At 45.5% G+C, this 23,405-nt stretch overlaps 1 protein-coding gene across 1 annotated transcript in view; it reads left to right on the top strand.

The window, feature by feature from the left end:
• The window catches only part of LOC124776001 (UDP-glucosyltransferase 2-like), a 92,086-nt gene that overhangs the window by 43,502 nt on the left and 25,179 nt on the right, over positions 1-23,405 (top strand). Inside the window, exons 4-5 of the mRNA XM_047250843.1 lie at positions 2,122-2,581; positions 9,353-9,575. Of these exons, the coding sequence (XP_047106799.1) occupies positions 2,122-2,581; positions 9,353-9,575 (683 nt within the window). The remainder of the gene's footprint in view (positions 1-2,121; positions 2,582-9,352; positions 9,576-23,405) is intronic.

Genomic DNA, 23,405 nt, shown 5'->3' with positions numbered 1-23,405 from the left:
TCTACCTTCTTACGACGCATAAATAAAAAACATAAACCAGTACCTATCCGTTCCTGTTACCCAAAGGGACTCGCATTAAGCCGTCTTTTCTGTTGATGACAAACGCATGTATGTTACTCACCTCCCATCATTTCAACTTAACAACAAAATATTTGCTATGTTCTTTGAACTTGGAAAAGACTACTAGCTATATGACATTTTGCTCTGCTCTCCGTGTTGTTGTTTTTGGGGTGGAGGGTCGCTCAACGGTCAAAAAAATGGTCAAATGTGTGTGAAATCTTATGGGACTTAAATGCTAAGGTCATCAGTCCCTAAGCTTACACATTACTTAACCTAAATTATCCTAAGGACAAACACACACACCCATGCCCGAGGGAGGACTCGAACCTCCGCCGGGATCAGCCGCACAGTCCATCAGTCCGTGACTGCAGCGCCTTTTTTTTTTTTTTTAATCTCGTTTTGTTCGCTTTTGTTCGTTGTAACTGTTCGGGGCGGACGTCGTAAGACATCTGATTAAGTTCGTTGATGATCGATTAACTCAGTTTTTTTATTACAGAGGGTACGTAACCCTCTGACCGAACACGCTGAGCTACCGTGCCGGCTCGCCTTAGACCGCTCGGCTAATCACGCGCGGCTCAACGGTCAAGTCTGTGTGTGTGTGTGTGTGTGTGTGTGTGTGTGTGTAATACATCATAATTTCTATCTAGTCACTCGAGAAAAGTGGATAGCTATTAACAGCACCAATTCCCATATCGTCTACTCTATCTGTGGCGTGTCACAAGTGTCTGTCCTCTCTCCACTCCTGAACAGCTCTAAATTATCAACATTCCAAACCCACCTCTGGCTATATGCTCATGACGTCATTTCCATAACTTTTTATTCTACGCTCTAGAATTTCCAACAACTTCTAAAATCCATTTCAAGCGGTTTCCAGTAGACTCTCTTGATGCAGTATCCTTAAGACCTGCGAAGGATTCTCCTTAAAAATTGTTCCCTACATTTACGCTTCATTAGAAATAAAATACATTCTTCTAATTCCTCGAATATCATGCACTTCACCCTTTTTTTCTATACCTTCCTACCTTTAGGATCATGAATCGTTTCAAAGTTCATCAGACACACCTCGATCGGCACTGTGCACAATTTTCTATTTCTTTGAAAACATACACCTATCTCTAATACTGATATATTGCCTAACTTTTATCAATATGTACTTCAAACTTCGCATTCGCTTATCGTTGTCCAACACAACTGAAAGCAACTGTACCAACACATCCTACCAAGAACAAAAATTTTAGACGTTTTACCCAAATCAAATTTAACTGTCTCCTAAAACAGACTGCATATATTCATCCTACCAGCTAGAATGTACAATTCCTTTACAACTAGAAATCAGGGGTCCTCTCCCCTCCATATCATTAATTAAAGTTTGCTTATGACCCATATCTAAATTATATAATCGTCTTATCATCAAAATCCTTTATGAGAATGGAGAGTTTTCGGTTAATTTCATTGATTAAATTTTCTCTGAGTACCAGCCGAATCATAACATCGTCTTGTCGTAACATTTCGACGAGTTTCCTATTCGTCAAGCGAAGTCTGAAGGTGACTAGTAGGAAACTCGTCGAAACGTTACATTACGACGCCCCGACTCGGCTGATAACCCGAGAGATTCGGTCAATCAAAATCATTTTTAATTCATAATAAACACAGACTCCATTGTTGCTACACCCAATGGCATTAGAAGTATTCAACTGCTCTCGTCCATTCATCCAAGATATCCAAACGTGTGATGCAAGTCCTCGACATATGACCATCTTTATCATTACTTTGAATCATCTCACCGGCTCGTGATACTGTAGTTACTGTTTATAACGTTCAATATTTGTTTCGTAAGCGCAGAATCATAATTATTATAATTTCTTAATCGTTCATTGCTCCTTAAACAACAGAGAGCTTGTAACATTTGTCCTCAATTTTAGTGTCAGGCTCACTGGTAGGAGGGGAAGACAGTTTAAATATTGCAAAATTGTTCTAAGGTAGTGAAGCATTGTAGAAAGCGTTGACAATTTGTTTCGTGTCTTACGATATAGTTGCCCAAATTTGTTCTATTTCTTTCAGGAGGAACCACAGTTTTGATCTCGTAGTCATGGAGTGGTTTCCGTACCATGCTTTCTACGGGCTGATCCACAAGGTTGGATCGCCTCCCATGGTAGGCGTCATCACGCTGACGCCATTCGCCCCCATCTACTACGCTATGGGAAACCCGATGAACCCCGCGTACATGCCGGACGTCTGGATCGGCTACTCCCACCACATGAGTTTCTGGGAGCGCGCGTACAACGCGTTCTTCTACCTCTGGATCCACTACGTGTGGTTCTACGATTTGATGGCCGGCCAGGAGGCCATCATGAGGGATGTGTTTGGGCCGGACCCTCCGTCAGTGTACGAGACGGAGCGCAACTACAGCCTCCTCATCGTCAACAACCACTTCTGTCTGGAGTATCCACGCCCGCACCTGCCAAACATCATCGAGATCCCTGGCATCCACGTGAAAACAGACGTCGAACCTCTACCCAAGGTGAGTGCAGCATGCAGGGTGAAAAGTATTTAAACCGACAAACTCTGGGAGATTGTAGGGGACATCAAAACAAATATTTTTCCCTAATGTCATTTTTTCCTATGAGGAGTATTTAAACCGGTAGAGGAAGATTTCTCTGGCGGCATATTAATTAAACCAACAAACACTTTCCGATTTTTTTATGACCAAGAGACAACACATTAACACAACCCAATTTGAATTACAGTAGATTTTCGAAAATGCCTCCATTGACACGTAAACAAAGAAGAACCGCAGGCCGGCCGTGGTATTCTAGCGGTTCTAGGCACTCAGTCCGGAACCGCGGGACTGCTACGGTCGCAGGTTCGAATCCTGCGTCGGGCATGGATATGTGTCATGTCCTTAGGTTAGTTAGGTTTAAGTAGTTCTAAGTTCTAGGGGACTGATGACCACAGATGTTAAGTCCCATAGTGCTCAGAGCCATTTGAAGCATTTTTGAAGAACCGCACTTGATGAGCGCTTGAACGCTAGTAATTGTGACATGTGGGTTATCCTCACTCCAAACATTCGAATTGTGCATGTTGAAGACATTATGCCCGAACGTTGCTTCATCGGCAAACAACACAGAGGATGGAAATGTGGGATGCCATTCACACTGTTCCAGGTACCACTGCGAAAACTGTGCTCTGGATGGATGATCAACTGGTTCCAGGTTGTGGACACGCTGGAAATGAAATGGACGTAACAATAGCTCTCGAAAGACTGTTCTTACATTTGTCTGATTCGTCCCCATGTTACGTGCAATGGCACGAGTGCTGATTGAAGGATCCCGCTCCACATGCTGCAAGTCCGCTTCCTCAAATTTCAGCGTTCCTACCGTGCGACGGCGTCCCTGCCCAGGTAATCTGCTAAATGACCCGGTCTCACGCAGGCTTTGGTACACAGCAGCAAAGGCCGTATGATGCGGGATACGACGATTAGGATATTGTTGTTGATAAACCCGCTGTGCAGCTCGTCCGTTGTGGTGCGCTACGTAGCACGTACCAACCATATCAGTGTACTCACTCCAGGTGTATCGCTCCATTAGTAAACAGAGACAATGCACTGCTACACTGGTGGACAGCAGTTGCCTACAACAGAAGAGCTTAATACGCCCTCTAACAACTGAAGTTCGTAATATGGCCTCCAACGGTTTAAATAATCCACATAGGAAAAAATTGACATTAGGGAAAAATATTTGTTTTGAGTTCGCTTCACCCTCCCAGAGTTTGTCGGTTTAAATACTTTTCACCCTGTATAAGATCCGTATTGCTGCGATAGCAGACAGGATGTAATTTTGGAATGGGAACAAATTTGATATCGGTTGAAATTACATGTTAACTGTTGTCAGTTTCAATTTATTTCAACTATGCTTTTCGGAGATTGAAACCTCCTTCGTCAAGTGGATTTACGTCAATTAATATTACATGATCTGATGGGCAGGGTGAGCACCAATCTGCGATTGTTTGCTAATGATGCGGTAATGTACAGACAAGTGTCGTCGTTGAACGACTGTATGAGGATATTGGATGATTATTTTTGAAAAATATGTTTGCCATAAGCACTGGCAGGTTGCTTTAAATATAAAATATGTACGTTGATGATGATGAGCAGGCAAAACGATCCCGTAATTTTCGAATACAGTGTTAGTGGTGCGCTGCTAGTCGCTTCCACGTCGATTAAATATCTAGGCGTAACGTTGCAAAGCGATATGAAATGTAATGGACACGTATGGTCGGTAGTAAGGTAGCTGAATCTTCGACTTGGCTGTATTGAGTGAATTTGAGAGAAGTATAGCTCGTCTATTGTAGAGGAGCCGGCCTGAGTGGCCGAGCGGTTCTAGGCGCTACAGTCTGGAACCGCGCGACCGCTACGGTCGCAGGTTCGAATCCTGCCTCGGGCATGGATGTGTGTGATGTCCTTAGGTTAGTTAGATTTAAGTAGTTTAAAGTCTAGGGGACTGATGACCTCAGCAGTTAAGTCCCACAGTGCTCAGAGATATTTGAACCAGCCATATCGTAGAGGAGATCGCGCGTAGGGCACAAGTGCAACCCTTTCTTGAGTACTGCACGAGTGTCTGAGATCCCCACGAGGTCGGATTAAAGGAAGACATTGAAGCACTAAGTAACAGGCGGGGTCGGACAATACGCAAATATTACGGAGATGTTTCGTGAATTCAAATGAGAATCCCCGGGATTATGACTTTCTTTTCGCGAGAAGCTATTGAGAAAGTTCAGAGAATCGGCAATTGTGGCTCATTGCGGAACTATTCTACTGCCATCAACATACATCTCCCGCAAGGACCACGAAGACAAGGCAGGAAAAATTCGAGCACTTACAGACGCATATAGATAGCAGTTTTCCCTGAACCATTTTCGAGTGGAACAGAAAGGGGAATGGCTAGCAGTGGTGCAAAGTATAATCTGCCTTGTCCGCCCGGCTAGCCGTGCAGTCAAACGCACCGATTTCCGGGTGGGAAGGCGTCCTGGTCCCCGGTACGAATCCGCCCGGCGGCTTAGTGTCGATGTCTGGTGTGCCGGCCAGTCTGTGGATGTTTTTTAAGGCGGTTTTCCATCTGCCTCGGGGGGGGGGGGGGGGGTGGGGGGTGGGGGGGGGGATGCGAACCGCACAATAACCCTGGTTTCGGTGTGGGGCGGCGGTGGGGTGAGTGGACTGCTGTAGCCTGTTGTGGGGTTGTGTACGACTGAGGGCTACGTCGGGGACGAAGCCTCTCCGACGTTTTAGGTCCCCAGTGCAATACAATACAATATAACGCAAATCCTCCTCCTTGCTCCACATCATGGGTTAAAGAATATGTATGTACCTGTAGATGAGTATTTACGACTTTGGGTAATCTTTGGCGTTGTCTCCAATGGTATCTGGCCCTCTTTCTGGCGTGTTACATCACATACACATAACATACACCTATTAACCACTGAAGTGAGCAAAGATGAATCACATAAGTTAACAAAGATGACCGCAAGTATCCTTAAGCTGTATGCACATGTGCTTACCCATATAAATCCACCTGTTAGTGATGGTTTAGCTCTCTGAAACGCCAAGTGGAAACAAAATCAATTTTTATTGGTAACAGGAAAATTGATCTTTCAATCGAGACCATGACTCTATCCTCACACATACGAGAAGAAATGATACATTGTTTGTAATATAATGGTTTGTAACATTCCGAGAAACAAAAATACAGAATGTTCTTAGTGTTCAAACAGTAATGCCGAGGTTTGTAAAGCTGTATAGAATTTACTAACAGCCTTAAATTGATAAAGTATTTACAGGAAAAAAAGCGTGTAATACAGCTTGTGCTACAAGAATTTACTCTGAACACCATTGCTCATCAGCACTCATCCAGTTGATCACGTGGCATATTTCCGCAGATACGTGACTGACTCGAAAAATATTTGATTAACAGAACACACGGAGTATGTACGGCGATTGTTCCACAGAAATTAAACATTCGACCAAGTAAGTATAAGAGCACAGCTCACATTCTCAGTATACATACACGATTTACCAGGCACGATCAGCAGTGCTGTAAGATTGTTAGCCGGCGATGCCGCTTTTACAGAAAAATATCGCCGCTGGACAGTTCTAACGAATTTCACAAAGACATGGATAAAATTTCCAGTTGATGTGATAAAAGGTATCTCTTTTTAAACGTGGATAAATATAAGATAATGACTACAGCAAAGCGAAAAAACTCGCTCTACTTACGTCACCCCAACTTTCTTAGCTAAGCAAGGACCGGTGAGCATTAGTTATCAGGAGACAAGCTGATGTGCGCAGGGCCTATCTTGCAAGCGTTACTACGCCTTTCCAAAACTTTACAAGATGAAATGAGATTACAATCAGCGTTGTCCACTAAGTGAGATTTGTTCGCAAGTACTGTAATTTTTAACTAGCAGTCTGTATAAACAATTACGCTTCGCTAATTTTCGTATAAATGGTCTGATAGTTCAGAGTAGTGGTCGTCAAACTGCGGCCCGACTCAATTATTCCAGAGGCCCCCGACTCTCAACCGTATTGTACAACATGCGTCTGAAAAATTCGTTGAATGGTCTCAGAAAATAAAGAAACAATAGTTACAAACAGAATACGTTTTCTAGCCTTCGAAGTAATCACTGTTAACTAGAACACACTTCCGACAAGGGTTGTAAAGTTCTTGGCAAGCGTCAGCAAATGCTTCTTTTGGAGTCGCTCGGAGCAGCGTGGCGACGAGCTATGTCTGCGAAGCGTAAGCCTTTCAGAGGTAATTTAAGGAGGAGGAACAAAAAGGTGGTTTCCGGCGCCATACTTGGAGAATAATTAGGGTACTAAAGACCAGTTAACTTGGGCCGACTGAGACCGCTGAGAACGCAGACGTGGTGGATATCCAAGAACGCATGACTACGTGTGCCTCGAAAGATTTCGGAAGAAGCGTTTCCTGACAATTTCCAACAACTTTACAGCCGGTGACAGAAGTTTCTCCTGTGTAACGGTGATCACTGTGATGGCCAGTAACGATATTTTGTTCGTAATTATTGTTTCTTTTACTGTCTGAGATCATTCCCCGATCTTTTCCGACGTACCTTGTGTAATAATATGATCTAGCAACCAGCAGCCGAATTCAACTACTAACGTTAAGAAATGTTTATTCCTCGCAGTACCAAGGAGGGTAGGGGAGTGGGGGTACTTTGAAACCACCTTTCGAATATATTGTAGTCTAGTCAGTTACTTCACATTTTAAAGCTTAGAAAAAAAATGTTTATTGTTTCTAATAATTTCTTCTTCCAAATTTCATAAATTTCTTAAATTTTTCAATTAAATTTAATGATAAAATTTTAGTCTTAGTAGTGGTTGTCAGGTTTCCCAGTCACTGCCATATTCAACATTCTCAGGTTCAGGTCGTTACTCACACATCAACATGTATTTTTTGAGTAAAAAATGACTGAATTTTGCATTTTTAATTATTTTAAGGTGGGCGTAGGGTACCATCCCCTCCCCGCATGTCAATAATACAAATTACTGGTCCGCCCCGGTAGCTGAGTGGTCAGCGTGACAGACTGTCAATCCTAAGGGCCCGGGTTCGATTCCCGGCTGGGTCGGAAATTTTCTCCGCTCAGGGACTGGGTGTTGTGTTGTCCTAATCATCATCATTTCATCCCCATCGACGCGCAGGTCGCCGAAGTGGCGTCAAATCGAAAGACCTGCACCAGGCGAACGGTCTACCCGACGGGAGGCCCTAGCCACACGACATTTCCATTTACTGGAAGTATGTTGATACTGCTCAGAGTGTGCTAAAATATATTTTCAGGTCATGAACCCTACTTAGCCATCAGTATCACTTCAAAAAACATGTTTTTAACCTAAGGCAACAACAATTAACGGATTTTTTCAACTTTTTTATAGTGTGCATGAAGTAACTATGCTTGGTAATTCGCGTTAAAGAAAATGCGTTGCTATTTCTAGGGTAAAGACGGTAGATTTCCGATTCAGTAACAGACAAAAATACAGAGACAGTAATATTTTAAGATGTGCTTAATTTTAGTTGACGTTGACCAATTTGGTTGTGATCTAAGGACAGGTGGTCGCTAACTCAGGAGCAGCGGCGTAAGTAGTGGTCCCGCTGGAGGTTACAGTATGTGTGAATTGGAATATTTTGTTGCTTGTCTTACTGTACTGACAGCTCACGGACGTGATTGGCTCGTAACGATCAGCTGCCATGGTATAAATATCAGATGGAGGTAACATGGTTCAAATGGTTCAAATGGTTCTGAGCACTATGGGACTTAACATCTTAGGTCATCAGTCCCCTAGAACTTAGAACTAATTAAACCTAACTAACCTAAGGACATCACACACATCCATGCCCGAGGCAGGATTCGAACCTGCGACCGTAGCAGTCGCGCAGTTCCGGACTGAGCGCCTATAACCGCGAGACCACCGCGGCCGGCGAGGTAACATGGATTCGTGAATGTGCATTACAGAGACGGTCATCTTCAGCTGCGCTTCATATTTGTAGCAACGAATATGCAGTTAAATTAAGGCTATTGCAGCATAACGCAATGAGTAGAAGAAAAATGACATTCAAAACATTTAACAGACATCTGTGATGGTGTCACATGTTGCATACAGCATTTAAAAATAAGTAAAATTACTGTTCTTAACCAAACAGTCACTCAGGCAACACTTCGTCGGCAAGTATAATGTCAAAACTTTGGGGTCGCTGAGGCTGGTAGCACACTGAAACACAGAACAATAGACAAGGTGTTCCGCCTTTTAACAATCAGTGGTTTGGGACCGACAGCCAACTTTTCGCGCCCTTCTTATAAGCAGTCTGTTGTAGCTCATCATATATCAGTTTATGTAGGTTACAAATTAACAAGATCGGTTAATATAGGGGCCGAGTTGCCGTCCTACAATGTCAGTATTGGCACTTGAGCAAAACGATTGACTACCACTGGTCTAGAGGCGTCGTCAGTGTGAAACAACCAGGAATTAAAAACATGCAAAATCGGACTACTTTGAAGCGCTGCACAGAAATTCCGTCCCACACTCAACTAGGTAAACCACCTCCTGTATGCGATCTGAAAACTGAAAAGTCATTCATAAGATGTTTTTCGCTTTTACTGACCACGAATTCAGCAAATTTTAATCGTTCTTTAAGGACCTTTCGACTGCTTTCGCTACTTTAGAAAGACAGAATCTGTTCGTTGACTGGCGTCTCCTGCAGGTACTGACGTGCTCTGACGATTGCAGGACATCCAGGAATTCCTGGACGGCGCTGAGCACGGGGCGGTCTACTTCAGCCTCGGCTCCCTCGCCAAGAGCAGCTCTCTGCCCCGGGAGAAGGTCCAGGCCTTCGTTGATGCCTTCCAGGAGCTGCCGCAGAGGGTCCTCTGGAAGTGGGAAAACGAGTCCTTGCCGGGGCAGTCAGCCAATGTGATGGTCAGCAAATGGATACCTCAGCAAGATGTTCTCCGTAAGTTATCATTCTCCATTGCACTAAATCTGTCTGAAGCAGGGTTAATCGATTGTTTTTGTGAACTGTGCTAAAATGAAATCAACATTTTCAAACTGCGCTCTGTGCTCCGAAGCAATAACCCAAATTTCAATCTCAATTTGAAATCAAAATATGGGTTTTCCAAATCGTCTAGATGGCAGAAAATATTTTTCTGAGATGTAAAATATAATTTGCTAATAAAGGAACAAATAGTGTCTACATCAATTGAAGGTGGTGCGACGGACGCCATAGAGTTGAGGGAGTTGAGGTAAACCATTTAGTTTTCACCCTTAACGTGGAACAATATTGGCAGTAGTGATGGGGGATGATATAAGAGGCGCAGATTTGCCATAGAAGCGATGGTCTACAAGTGGAAGCTCTGAGCAGGACGTTGAGAATTTTTGTACATCATTGACACAAGCGGATATCCGGTTTCCGGAAACTGTAAGGTGCAATTAATGTGCGGAGACTCATCTCAGCCGAGAGGGTGACATCGTCTAACAGTTCCCCCTGAGGATGCAAGAAAAATAAATTGGTACAGAGTAATATTTGCGACATTGCCTTTATTCTTACTTTATACAACCCGTGGTCTAGGGGTTTGCCTTGTTGGTTGGTAATCAAAAGTTCTCGGTACCTGGTTCGAACCCCGCCATCGTTTAAATTTTGAACAAAATTCATCGGCAGTGGCGGCCGAAGACTTCCGGAACAAGAAGTCACCAACATTCTGCTAACGGCCTGATCAAAGGGGGCGGAGGAGCGGACAGAATTAAGTATACTCTCTCCCCCTTGGGATAGGAAACTGTCTCTAAAAGTGGAATAATCAGCGATAATCAACGCCATGAGGGTGCAGAAGGCAGTGGAAACCACTGCATTAAAGTCACATAATGTCTATCAACAGTACAGCTGGCCTGGGTGGCCGAGCGGTTCTAGGCGCTACAGTCTGGAACCGCGTGACTGCTACGATCGCAGGTTCGAATCCTACCTCGGGAATGGACGTGTGTGATGTCCTTAGGTTAGTTAGGTTTAAATAGTTCTATGTTCTAGGGCACTGATGGCCTCAGAAGTTAAGTCCCATAGTGCTCAGAGCCATTTGAACCAACAGTACATATGGCCTGTAACTGAAAAATGTCATGATGATCTCTCCACTGGAAAAATATACCGAAATAAACCCCCATCCACGTCTCCAGGAGGGGCTCCCAAGGGCGAGCTGATCATGAGAAAAAAATTGAATAATCAACGAAAACCAACGAGTCAAGGCGTACAATGTCAGAAATTTGAACGTAGTAAGGAAGCTACAAAATCTGAAAAGGGAAATGCTAAGCCTCATTCTAGAAACAATGAGGGTCAGTGAAGTGAAATGGAAAGAAGACAAGGACTTCTGGTCAGATGAGTGTAGTGTAATTTCAATTGTAGCAGAAAACGGCATAAAGGGAGTAAGATTCGTTGTAACTAGGAAGGTAGGGCAGAGAGTGAGTTGCTGTAAACAGATCAGTGATACGGTTGTTCTCATCAGAATCGACAGCAAACGAATACCAGAAATGATAGTTCAGATAGACATGCAGACGTCGCAAGCTGAAGATGAAGGGATAGAACAAGTATATGAGGATATTGAAAGGGTAATTCAGTATGCAAAGGAAGATGAAAATCTAAGAGTCATGGGGGATGTGATTGCGGCTGTAAGGGCTTAGAAAAAGGAATGGAAGAGGAGCATGGCTAATTGAGTTCTGCAATAAAATTCAGCCAGTAATAACGAATGCTCTGTGCGAGAACTGCAAGAAGAGGAGGTATACTTGGAAAAGGCCGGGAGATACGGCAAGATTTCAGTTAAATTACGTCATATTCCAGTAGAGATTACCAAATCAGAGACTGGATTGTAATGTGTAACCAGGGCCAGATACAGACTCGGATCACAATTTAGTAATGATGAACAGTAGGCTGAAATTAATAAACTAATCATTGTTGGATTGGGTTCTTGTTTTGGAGGCGACCAGACAGTGAGGTCATCGGTCTCATAGGATTAGGGAAGGACGGGGAAGGAAGTCCGCCGTGCCCTTTCAATGGAACCATCCCGGATTTTTGCCTGAAGCGATTTAAGGAAATCACGGAAAACCTAAATCAGGATGGCCGGACACGGGATTGGACCGTGATCCTCCCGAATACGAGTCCAGTGTGCTAGCCACTGCGCCACCTCACGCGGTAGACTAGTCAGGAGGAATCAGTGTGCAGCGAAGTGGGATACAGAAGTATTAATGAATGAAGAGATATTCTTGAAGTTCTCTGAGGCCATAGATAGTGCGATAAGGAATAGTTCAGTAGGTATTTCAGTTCAAGAGAAATGGACATGTCTAAAAGCGCAACGACGGAATTTGGAAAGAAAAACGTAGATACAAAGAAGCTAACCGCGAAGAAATCATGGGTAAAAGAAGAAATACTTCAGTTGATTGACGAAAGAACGAAGTACAAAAATGTTCAGGAAAATTCTGGAATACAGAAATATAAGTCACTTAGGAATGAAATAAACAGAAAGTGCAGTGAATCTAAGACGAATGGCTACATAAAAAATGTGAAGAAATTGAAAAAGAAATGATTGTCGGAAGAACTGATTGAACGTATAGAAAAGTCAAAACAACTTTCAGTGAAATTAAAAGTAGGGGTGGTGACAGTAAGAGTACAACGGGAATCCCACAGTCAATTGCAGAGGAGAGTGCGGATAGGTGGCAAGAGTACATTGAAGGCCTCTATGAAGGGGAATACTTATCTGATAAACTAATAGACGAAGAAACAGGAGTCGATATAGAAGATATAGGGAATCTAATATTGGAATCATAAGTAAGGAGGTTTGGACGATTTAAAATCGTGTAAGGCATAAAGGGGTAGATAACTTTCGATCAGAAATTCTAAAATCATTGGGAGAAGTGGCAACAAAGCGAATATTCACGTTGGTATGTAGAAAATATGAACCTGGTGATATACCATCTGACTTTCGGAGAAACATTATTCACACAAATCTGAAGATATAAGAGCCTATAACTGCCAGAATTACCTCACAATCAGCTTAGCAGCGAATGCATCTAATTTGCTTACAAGTATAATATACAGAAGAATGGGAAAGAAAATTCAGGATGTGTTAGATGACGAGCCAAGAGGGAACAATACGAGCAGGAGAACAAGAACGAAGTGCTCGGCTTAGAAAGGATGTAAGACAGGGATGTAATCTTTCGCCCTTAGTTTTCAATATATACATTGACGAAAATAAAAGTAAGGTTAACAAGTGGAATTAAAATTCAAGGGAAAAGTATATCAGTGATAAGATTCGCTGCTATCCTCAGTGAAAGAGAGAAAGTGTTACATGATCTGCTGAATGGAATGGACAGTCTAATGAGTACAGAATATGGTCTGAGAGAAAATCGAGGAAAGACGAAAGTAATGTGAAGTAGCGGAAATGAGAACAGCGAGAAGCTTAACATTAAGATTGGTGATCACGAAGTAGATGCAGTTCAGGAATTCTGCTACCTAGCCAGCAAAATAGCGCGTGACGGAATGAGCAAGATGGACATAAAGAGCAGACTGACACTGGCGAAAATGGCATTCCTAACAAAGAGACGTATACTAGTATCAAACATTCGTAGTATCAAACATTCGTCTTGATTTGAGGAAGAAATTCCTGAGGATATTCGTGTAGGTCATGTGTGTTAGTGAAACGTGGATTGTGGGAAAGCCAGAACAGAAGAGAATTGAAGCATTTGAGATGTGGTGCTACAGAAAAATGTTGAAAATTAGGTAAAAAGAGGAATGAGGAGATTCTCCGGAGAATCGACGAGGAAAGGAATGTATGGAAAATACTGAAGAAGTTGGGACAGGATGGTAAGACATCTGTTAAGAAATCATGGTTAAGAAATCCATGGTACTGAGGGCACCTGTAGAGGTAAAAACTACAGGGGAAGAGAGAGATTGGAATACATAACGCATACCTAGGAGATAGGTTGCAAGTACCATTGTGAGATGAAGAGGTTGGCACAGGAGAGGAATTCGTGGCGAGAAGCATCAAACCAGTCAGAAGATAGCTGAGTACCCAGCATTGCCAGAGTATATATTTATTCCAGTCTTCTTTTACGTCTCCTTCTTCAGCATGTCTCTGTCCATTTCCTCCTTCACCTCTCTCTGTCTACCGCCTTCTGTTTTATTTCTCTGTTCATCTCATTCTCTCACCACTCTCTGTCCATCTCCTCCTCTTATCTTTCTCTATCCATTTGCTGCTCCCTCTCTCTCCATTCGTTTCCCCCTTCCCTGTGTCTCTATCTGCTTCTCCCTTTCTCTGTCTACTTCTTCCTCTTTCCTTCTCTGCCCGTCTCTTCCTCTTCCCCCCTCTCTGTCCATCTCGTCCTCCCCCACCCTATTTGTATCCATCTTCTCGTTCCCCACAGCTATCTCCCCAGCCTCTCTGTCAACGTTCTAACTCTCAACCCAGCAAGAGGCTGGTGCTTCCTACACCCGTAATATTTCTGTCTAGATCGTAATTAATGTGTATCAAACTTTGTTTAAATTATTCCAGGGGTTTAGGGTGAGCTTTTTACGTGTGGCTTTGTCCGCGTATGCCTTCGAGATATGTTGTGAATAGAATCAGTAGTAAAGAAGTAATAAATTAAAACGTTATATATGACACGACAGTTTTTAGGCGTCTCCGTATTTGACGTCATATCTCCGGAGCTATGTGTCGTACAACGATATAATTTTGCTGGTACATTCAATGGTATATGTCAATACGAACTGCAAAATGCGTCGCGAATACAGTTAGCAGTAAAACAAACAAACACCGTCCGAACAGGCTTTGAAGGCCCCACGGTACCGGCCGTCCGCCGAGTCATCCTCAGCTCTTAGTCGTCAGCGGATGCGGACACGGAGAGGCAACTGGTCAGCACACCGCTTTCCAAGCCGTTGACAGTTTTCGTGATGGGTGGCGCTACTTCTCAGTCAAGTAGCTCCTCAATTAGCCACACAAGGGCCGAGTGCACACCCCTTGCCAACAGCACTCGACAGACCCAGACGACGATCAATAGATCGCCGGCGCTTAACTTCGGTGATATGACGAGAATCGGTGTTAGCGCTGCGACAAGGCCGTTGGCTACAGTTAGTAGTGAAGAACTAACAAATTAAGACGTTATGCTTTGTCTAGGAAGTTTTATTGCACGAACAGCGAAACTGTAGTAAGCGTTAGCCGGCCGAAGTGGCCGTGTGGTTCTAGGCGCTGCAGTCTGGAACCGCGAGACCGCTACGGTCGCAGGTTCGAATCCTGCCTCGGGTATGGATGTGTGTGGTGTCCTTAGGTTAGTTAGGTTTAACTAGTTCTAAGTTCTAGGGGACTAATGGCCTCAGAAGTTGAGTCCCATAGTGCTCAGAGCCATTTTTTGTAGTAAGCGTTAAATTTTTTTCTTTTATCGTTATGTGGGGCTCGCCGGATAGAGGAAGTATCGCGACGATTCGAAATTGTTTGTAAAGTTTGTTGTAAGACTCTAACAGCTCATATTCTGAAATACTGGTTGATTAAAGGATGGATAATAGCGCGTCGTGATTTGCATTGCTTTTTGACAAACACTTCCACCCCTTTGTTAGGTACGTGGTTATGACCCGCACGGCGATGAGTTGCAGTCACTAAGTGATATGTGTACCAAATTTGATTGAAATCGGTCGATTGGTTTAGGAAGGATATTTGTAACATACATGCACTACTGGCCATTAAATTTCTACACCAAGAAGAAATGCAGATCATAAACGGGTATTCATTGGACAGATATATTATACTAGAACTGACATGTGATTACATTTTCATGCAATTTGGGTGCATAGATCCTGCGAAATCAGTACCCAGAACAACCACCTCTAGCCGTAATGACGGCCGTGATACGCCTGGGCATTGAGTCAAACAGAGCTTGGATGGCGTGTACAGGTACAGCTGCCCATGCAGCTTAAACACGATACAACAGTTCATCAAGAGTAGTGGCTGGCTTATTGTGACGAGCCAGTTGCTCGGCCACCATTGACCAGACGTTTTCAGTTGGTGAGAGATCTGGAGAATGTGCTGGCCAGGGCAGCATTCGAACATTTTCTGTATTCAGAAAGGCCCGTACATGGATCTCGACCAACGCGATCAGCAATATCGCCATGCGATAAACCGCAATCGCGATAGGCTACAATCCGAGCTTTATCAATGTCGGAAACGTGATGGTACGCATTTTTCCTCCTTACACGAGGCATCACAACGACGTTTCACCAGGCAACGCCGGTCAACTGCTATGATGCGGTCGTACATTATCCTGCTGAAATGTAGGGTTTCGCAGGGATCGAATGAAGGGTAGAGCCACGGGTCGTACCACATCTGAAATGTAACGTCCACTGTTCAAAGTGCCGTCAATGCGAACAAGAGGTGACCGAGACGTGTAACCAATGGCACCCCATACCATCACACCGTTTGATACGCCAGTAGGGCGATGACGAATACACACTTCCAATGTGCGTTCACCGCGATGTCGCCAAACACGGATGCGACCATCATGAAGCTGTAAACAGGACCTGGATTCACCCGAAAAAATGACGTTTTGCAATTCGTGCACCCAGGTCTGTCGTTGAGTACACCATCGCAGGCGCTCCTGTCTGTGATGCAGCGTCAAGGGTAACCGCAGCCATGGTCTCCGAGCTGATAGTCCATGCTGCTGCAAACGTCGTCGAACTGTTCGTGCAGATGGTTGTTGTCTTGCAGTCGTCCCCATCTGTTGACTCAGGGATCTGTTACAGCCATGCGGATAAGATACCTGTCATCTCGACTGCTAGTGATACAAGGCCGTTGGGATCCAGCACGACGTTCCGTATTACCTTCCTGAACCCACCGATTCCACATTCTGCTAAAAGTCATTGGATCTCGACCAACGCGATCAGCAATATCGCGATGCGATAAACCGCAATCGCGATAGGCTACAATCCGAGCTTTATCAATGTCGTAAACGTGACGGTATGCATTTCTCCTCCTTACACGAGGCATCACAATGACGTTTCACCCTGCAACGCCGGTCAACTGCTATGATAAATCGGTAGAATGTTTTTACATCAGTCTCAAACCCCACCACATTACCCGTTCAAACCTTTCCGTCGAATAAATAAAAGAAATAATGATTGAACTTAATGCGTTTATACGATAACCTTCCAGCAAAGAATAAAATAATTTAACTTACTTTCCGTCTAGTGAAAAAAAGAAAGAGAGTTGAACTTTTTGTGCCCTGCAGCTTTCTTGTCCGGACTTGCTTTTGACAGCATGTATGATCTGATAGTCTTTAACATATACAATGTTCTACGCCTTCTGCCTTTGTTGGTAACAATATTAATGTGACTGATAAGAAGAAGATTAATTCGACGTGAACACATAATCTTACGCCGTGGCCCTTAGCACTGGTTGTCTATGCAGTGAACCTGAAAACGTACATATACATTTTCTTTACCTTTTATTTTACTGGGTCACCTCTGGATAAGATCATCTGACTGCATGTCGGAATATATTCACTCTGATCTACTGTTGATAATTATTTGGGTTGGCATTCATTTGCTAGAGTTGCAAACATGTGAGTTAAAACTATACTTATTACTCATTTGCCTTTTTGATTGAAGTTACCGGTGCAAAATTCAATGCCGTTATTGAATTTAAAAAATTGACGAAACTCAACAACAGTTAAATCTTGTGGTTACTGGGTTCAATGAAAAATAATACGATATTGACTGAGATAAACTGATCTATTCTGAAAATGAAACCTCCTGGAAGATTAAAACTGCGTGCCGGACAGAGACTCGAACCCGAGACCTTTGACTTTCGTGGGCAAGTACTCTACCAACTGAGCTACCCAAGCACGACTCACAAACCGTCCTCACAGCTTTAATTCCTCCAGTATCTCGTCTCCTACCTTTCAATCTTCGCATAAGTTCTCCTGCATATTTTGCAAAACCAGCACACCTGGAAGAAAGGATGTTGCCGCGAAAGGCAAAGGATCCTAGTTCGAGTCTCGGTCCAGCACCCAGTTTTAATCTTCCAGGAAGTTTCGTATCAGCGCACACTCCGCTGCAGAGTGAAAATGTCATTCTGGAAACACTCCCCAGGCTGTGGCTAAGCCATGTCTCCGCAATATTTTACTGGGTCTCCTCTGGATAAGGTACGCAAGGTATGCAGGAGAGCTTCTGCGAAGTTTGGAAGGTAGGAGACGAGGTACTGGCGGAATGAAAGCTGTGAGGAGGAGTCGTGAGTCGTGCTTGGGTAGCTCAGTTGGCAGTAGTCTGCGTTCGGCAGGGCAGCAGTGCGCACCGCGCTCGGCCGTCCACGCCGCTGCGCGCGCGGAGTGTTTTGTTTACTTCCTCGTCACCGCGCTTCTCAGTCGAACAAGCTGTAATGGCCAACTCTTACAGGAAGAACACTCTTAAGTTCACCTTCTCAAACGAATACGCACGACCCAAAGCACTGGCCGTCGAACGCTTCCTACGCGAAGACGTGAAGATCCCGCGTGACGAACTCATCGGCATACACCTATCGATCATTAGCAGCGTCGTTTATGTTAAGATGACTTCCGACGCTGCCTGCAACGAGATCATTCAAAGGACGCGACATGGACTAAAATTTCGGCATTCCGACGGAAACGTCGGGCCTGTGGATGTCGACCATGCAGGACTTGGCCTTCGGACGATCCGTGTATTCGAACTGCCTTTCGAGGTGGCTGAAGATGAAGTCATCGCGGCGCTAAGTCCGTTCGGAAAAGTCCAGAGCCACGTAGCCGAGACATGAGCACAGTTTACGACGTATCCGGTGCTTAATGGTGTGAGACAAGTCCGAATCGATCTCAAACGGCACGTTCCATCGTACATTTCTATCGGCGGCTGCCGTGCGGTAGTCATTTACGACGGACAACCTCGAACATGTTCCGGTTGTGGCCAAGAAGGCCACGTCCGTAATGAATGCCTGCAACGCCGCATCACACAACTAAGGCCCGACGATACGAACACGCACAGAACCACGACCACCCTTCCAGTCACCTATGCGGCGACACTGCACGTCCAGCCCTCACAAGGCGCCGTTCACGAGCGTCTCTCTGGTCCGATACACCCGGAGGCGTCCCAGCACCTTGACACCGGCGATGCCACCCGTGAACATGTCCAACAGCCGGACACACCCACGCTAGAAGATCACAAGGATACCAATGAGAGTGTTCTGGAGAATGAAGACCGCATCATAGCACCCGCGGCTTTTGTACCGGAACGACGTGAATCTCTTCCTTCCTCAGACACCGAAACTCATTGCCGAAAGCAGAAGTCGCCCAAACGACGAAAAAAACGCCGCAAGACATCAGAATCGACCATTGAGCCCCCTCCGCAGGACGAAGAAATGCCACATCACTCCGACGGAGAACACGATAACACTTTCTCCTCTGCCACGGCGACGCGTCATCCACAAGACGGTGAACCGTCCGACAGAGATCGTGCGCAAGCCCCGCTCCCAGAAGCCATGGAACATAGCACGCCTGTTGTCACCGACGCCATTGAGCCGACTCGGCCAGCGCTGCCACCTCTCGCCGATGTCAAACCTGTCGGACACCTTTCATGGGCGGATGACACGGATTTCCCACCTCCATCTGATGCGGAAATGAGATCTGTTTCTCCGTTCGACCAAAACTAAAATGGGGGAAGTTTCTACGGCGAATCCTGCGACTTCTATGGACTTCCAGCATCCACAACAACAATCTTCACCAGCTACGACCCTATCAACAGCACGGATCTCCCATCAGGCGTACCGAATAGCTACTATCAATACTAATAATATCGGCTCCCATGCTAAACTTCAACTGCTCCGTGACACGCTAAGAGCAGCGGACATCGACATCGCCCTGTTACAAGAACTGAGGACAGCGACTTGGACTGGGTGTTATGGATATGAGACGTACGCCGCCCCTGCAGCTATGGAACACACAGGCGCAGCCATCCTCCTCCGAGAAGGAATTGCAGTTTCCGATGTCGCATACCTCCCAACAGCGCGAGGGGTGGCCATAACAGTTGAAGGACTCAAAATCATAAATCTCTACGCCCCATCGGGCACTGATAAACGGAGGGATCGCTCCCAGTTCTACGCAGAAGATATCACGCCTTTATTCCTCGGTCGATACGATCATCTCATCGTAGGTGGAGATTTCAACTGTGTTCTCGAGCGCACAGACCAATACCCCCATTTCACCACATGTCCCGAACTTCGCTTCCTCGTCCGCCGCCTTCGTCTCCTCGACACTTGGCGAGTGATACACGGCGACCGCCCGGGGTATAGACACATCACGAGCCACTCCGCCAGCCGACTTGATAGAGTATACATCTCTAACGCTCTAAAATCAGTACTCCTCGACGCGGAACGTTGGCCGTCTGCCTTTTCGGATCATGACATCTATATCTGTACCATGAACCTACGTCGACAATCTATATGGCGCAGTGCAGGACCCTGGAAACTCAATGTCGCGCTACTGCGGGACCCTGAATGTCGACAACAGATCACCGACACGTGGCACACCTGTGTTCAACGCATTATGCGTTACGAGACCACACTGCAGTGGTGGTTGCTGTGCGCCAAACCGGCCATCCGACGCACATTGATACACTATGGCAGAGCAAAAGCCAGGTGGAATCACCATACAACTGATTTCTACTATAGCGCTCTACGTGAACTCATGGATCATCCTCCATCCCCGGATCGCCTCAAAGAAGCTCAACGCATCAAGGCAAAGATTCTATCCTTGACCAGATGCCGTCTAGAGGGAGCCATTGTACGAGCCCGCAGCCAAGACAGGATTAATGGTGAAGAACCTTCTATGCATCATATTGTTCAAAATGTTCGTCGACGCCGACAGGCTTTAATGACAACTTTAGACTTACCTGATGGACGACGGCTGACTTCGCAAGCTACCATTGCGGATGCATTCACAACGCACTATAGACTTTTCTATCAAGAAGTACCTGCCGGTGCAGAGGCCATTGCTGAGGTTGCCCATGAGACACTTGGTACTCTAAACGCAGCAGCTGCAACCCTCCTGACTGCTGAAGTGACCACCGACGACGTCCAGGGCGCTGTGGCCAAGGGGTCTCTGAATCGATCTCCCGGCCCGGACGGTTTACCTCTCGAATTTTACAGAACCTTCCAAGATTTGATGATGCCACGATGGAGGGACATGTACTGGGAACTTTTGTCCGGCGCGGCGAACCCGCCACCAATGTTCATGGAAGGCTTACTTGTACCAGTCCCGAAACCCGCAGGAGGAACACGACTCGACAGTTATCGGCCGATCACGTTACTCAATTCGGACTTCAAGATTTTCACACGCCTTCTGGCAGTGCGACTCAAACATGTATTACGGGACATTGTCTCCCACGAACAAACATCCTTAGGCGGCGATCGTAATATACAGACGGCCCTCAGTGAATATCGAGATGTGATCGCTGTGGCAACACACTCGCGACTGCCAGGCGCTTTAATCTCCATCGACTTCAAACAAGCGTTTGACCGCGTCAATCATGCATTCCTCAACGCAGTGATGGACCGAATGGCAATTCCCCCGACGTTCACGCAAGTGATTATGCGGCTCCTTCGTGGAGCAACGTCCAGACTTCTCGTCAACGGCAGACTTACAGAACCTATACGGATTGAACGCTCAGTACGGCAGGGTTGCCCTTTGTCGACGGTACTTTATGCCATTGCGATGGAACCACTCATTTGCGGATTACGGCGACGTTTGACAGGTTTTCCACTCCGGGATCATATGTTCCGCTGCCGAGCTTACGCGGACGACTTGGCCCTCGTCGTACGTTCAGCGGCTGAAGTACAAGCTGCGATGCAGTGGATTACCCGTTACAGTGCAGGGGCAGGGAGCGCTATGAACGTGGCAAAATCATGCGCCATGAAGATCGGCCGCGGCCTTCCCGCAGACAGCGTAGCTCCATTTCAACTGGTAGACACCATTCGTTGTCTCGGATTGGTGTACACGCGAGACATTCGCCGCACCTCGGCGATCAATTTTCGTGCGCTGCTGCAACGCATCCGGGCCAACATACAAAATCACATACTACGCCCGCTGAATATGTGCCAGAGAGTCACCTTCGTCAATACCCATCTGGCAGCTCGGATACCCCATATAGCGCAGATTCTGCCCATCACTGCGACAATGGCGGCCAGGTTACAGGCGGCATTCGGCTATTTCATTTGTTCTGGACACATCTTCAAAGTCCAGTATGAAGCTCTCACCTTACCGAAGCGGGACGGTGGCCTCGATCTGGTTAATGTGAGAGCCAGGACAACGGCACTTTACACCAATACTATGCTCCGGTTATGGAAAAGCCAAAATGCTAGTTTTACTGGAATGTTGACCACCGAGCTCGCGCCTGTTTCGAGACGCCCACCGACGTCTTTGGCACACATCCCACCTCCGATGTCACATATCGGCCGTTTCTTTTTGGAGTACAGCTACATATGCACCGAGCTCCCCAGGACCAGGAAGACGACCACCCGCGACATCTACCGCCTTCTCCGAAAGTCTCCACCCCGCAACCCCGTCGAAACACGTCACCCCCAGGTTTCATGGCCTACAGTTTGGAAAACGATCCACCAACCATATCACACCACTGACACCACCTCTATGTGGTACCTTCTCGTCAACGGCAAGTATACTACAAGACAGAAACTACATCGCATCGCACTGGTGGACTCACCCCTGTGCCTCAAGTGCAATGTCGAAGATACAGATTTACATCGTTTTGAGTGTGGGCCAGCAGCAGCTGTCTGGACCCTCGTACAGAAGATTGTGGCATTCTACCTCCGAGTACCACCACATCACGTTTCTCCCACTATGATGATATATCCCGACACGACCTACTTTCCATCGGCTAAGTGGCACGCCATCACATGGATCAGTGGCATGGCTGTCGACTACCTCTTCCGAGACGACATCGTCGATCCGGCGGACTTTTGGACACGCCTCCAAGTGTATCACCACACCCTTCGCCGGCATCGACACTATCGGGCCACTTTCGCGAACTATTTACAGAGCATTTTCACCAACCCGCCTCAAAGCTGGAATCTCAACGAACCGTGCCAGCCAAGGCTGGACGATCCCACGTTCCCCTTCAATGGTCAATGATAGAATGCATTTTGTTCTGCTGGCGCGCCAAAGTGGAGCATGGCGCGGGAAGTATTCCTATTTTATTTCAGTTCTCTTTCCTCCTCCTCTTCTAAGTTTTTTTTTCTCCTTACACATGTTTATCCCTTTCACAACTAGCTCTCTATCTGCAGCCTATTTGTTTTCTTTCTCTTGTGCTCCAAAAAAAAAAAAATAAATAAAAATAAAAATAAAAAAAAAATAAAATAAAATAAAAAAAAGAAATGGTGCTGATGGTGAGACTGTACACTCATTTATGTTACCAAAAAATACAAAAGAAGGCCGTTGCAGAAATATAGCTACCTTTTATGTTTTACGTTTTCAAAGGATATTGTGTTATTTATGAAGAACGTCGTCTTTTATTTTCATACCCAAGAGGTTTTTATTTGTTAAAAAAAAAAAAAAAAAAAAAAAAAAAAGTTGGTAGAGCACTTGCCCGCGAAAGGCAAAGGTCCCGAGTTCGAATCTCGGTCCGGCACACAGTTTTAATATGCCAGGAAGTTTCATATCAGCGCACACTCCGCTGTGGAGTGAAAATTTCATTTTTGTATTCTGAACATGATTGAATATAAATTTTTAACTCTTTATAATGAATCAA

This window comes from Schistocerca piceifrons, chromosome 2 (assembly GCF_021461385.2).
Source record: "Schistocerca piceifrons isolate TAMUIC-IGC-003096 chromosome 2, iqSchPice1.1, whole genome shotgun sequence".
Taxonomy (NCBI): domain Eukaryota; kingdom Metazoa; phylum Arthropoda; class Insecta; order Orthoptera; family Acrididae; genus Schistocerca; species Schistocerca piceifrons.
Note: the sequence above shows the minus strand (reverse complement) of the source record. Positions and strands in the feature narration are given on the sequence as shown.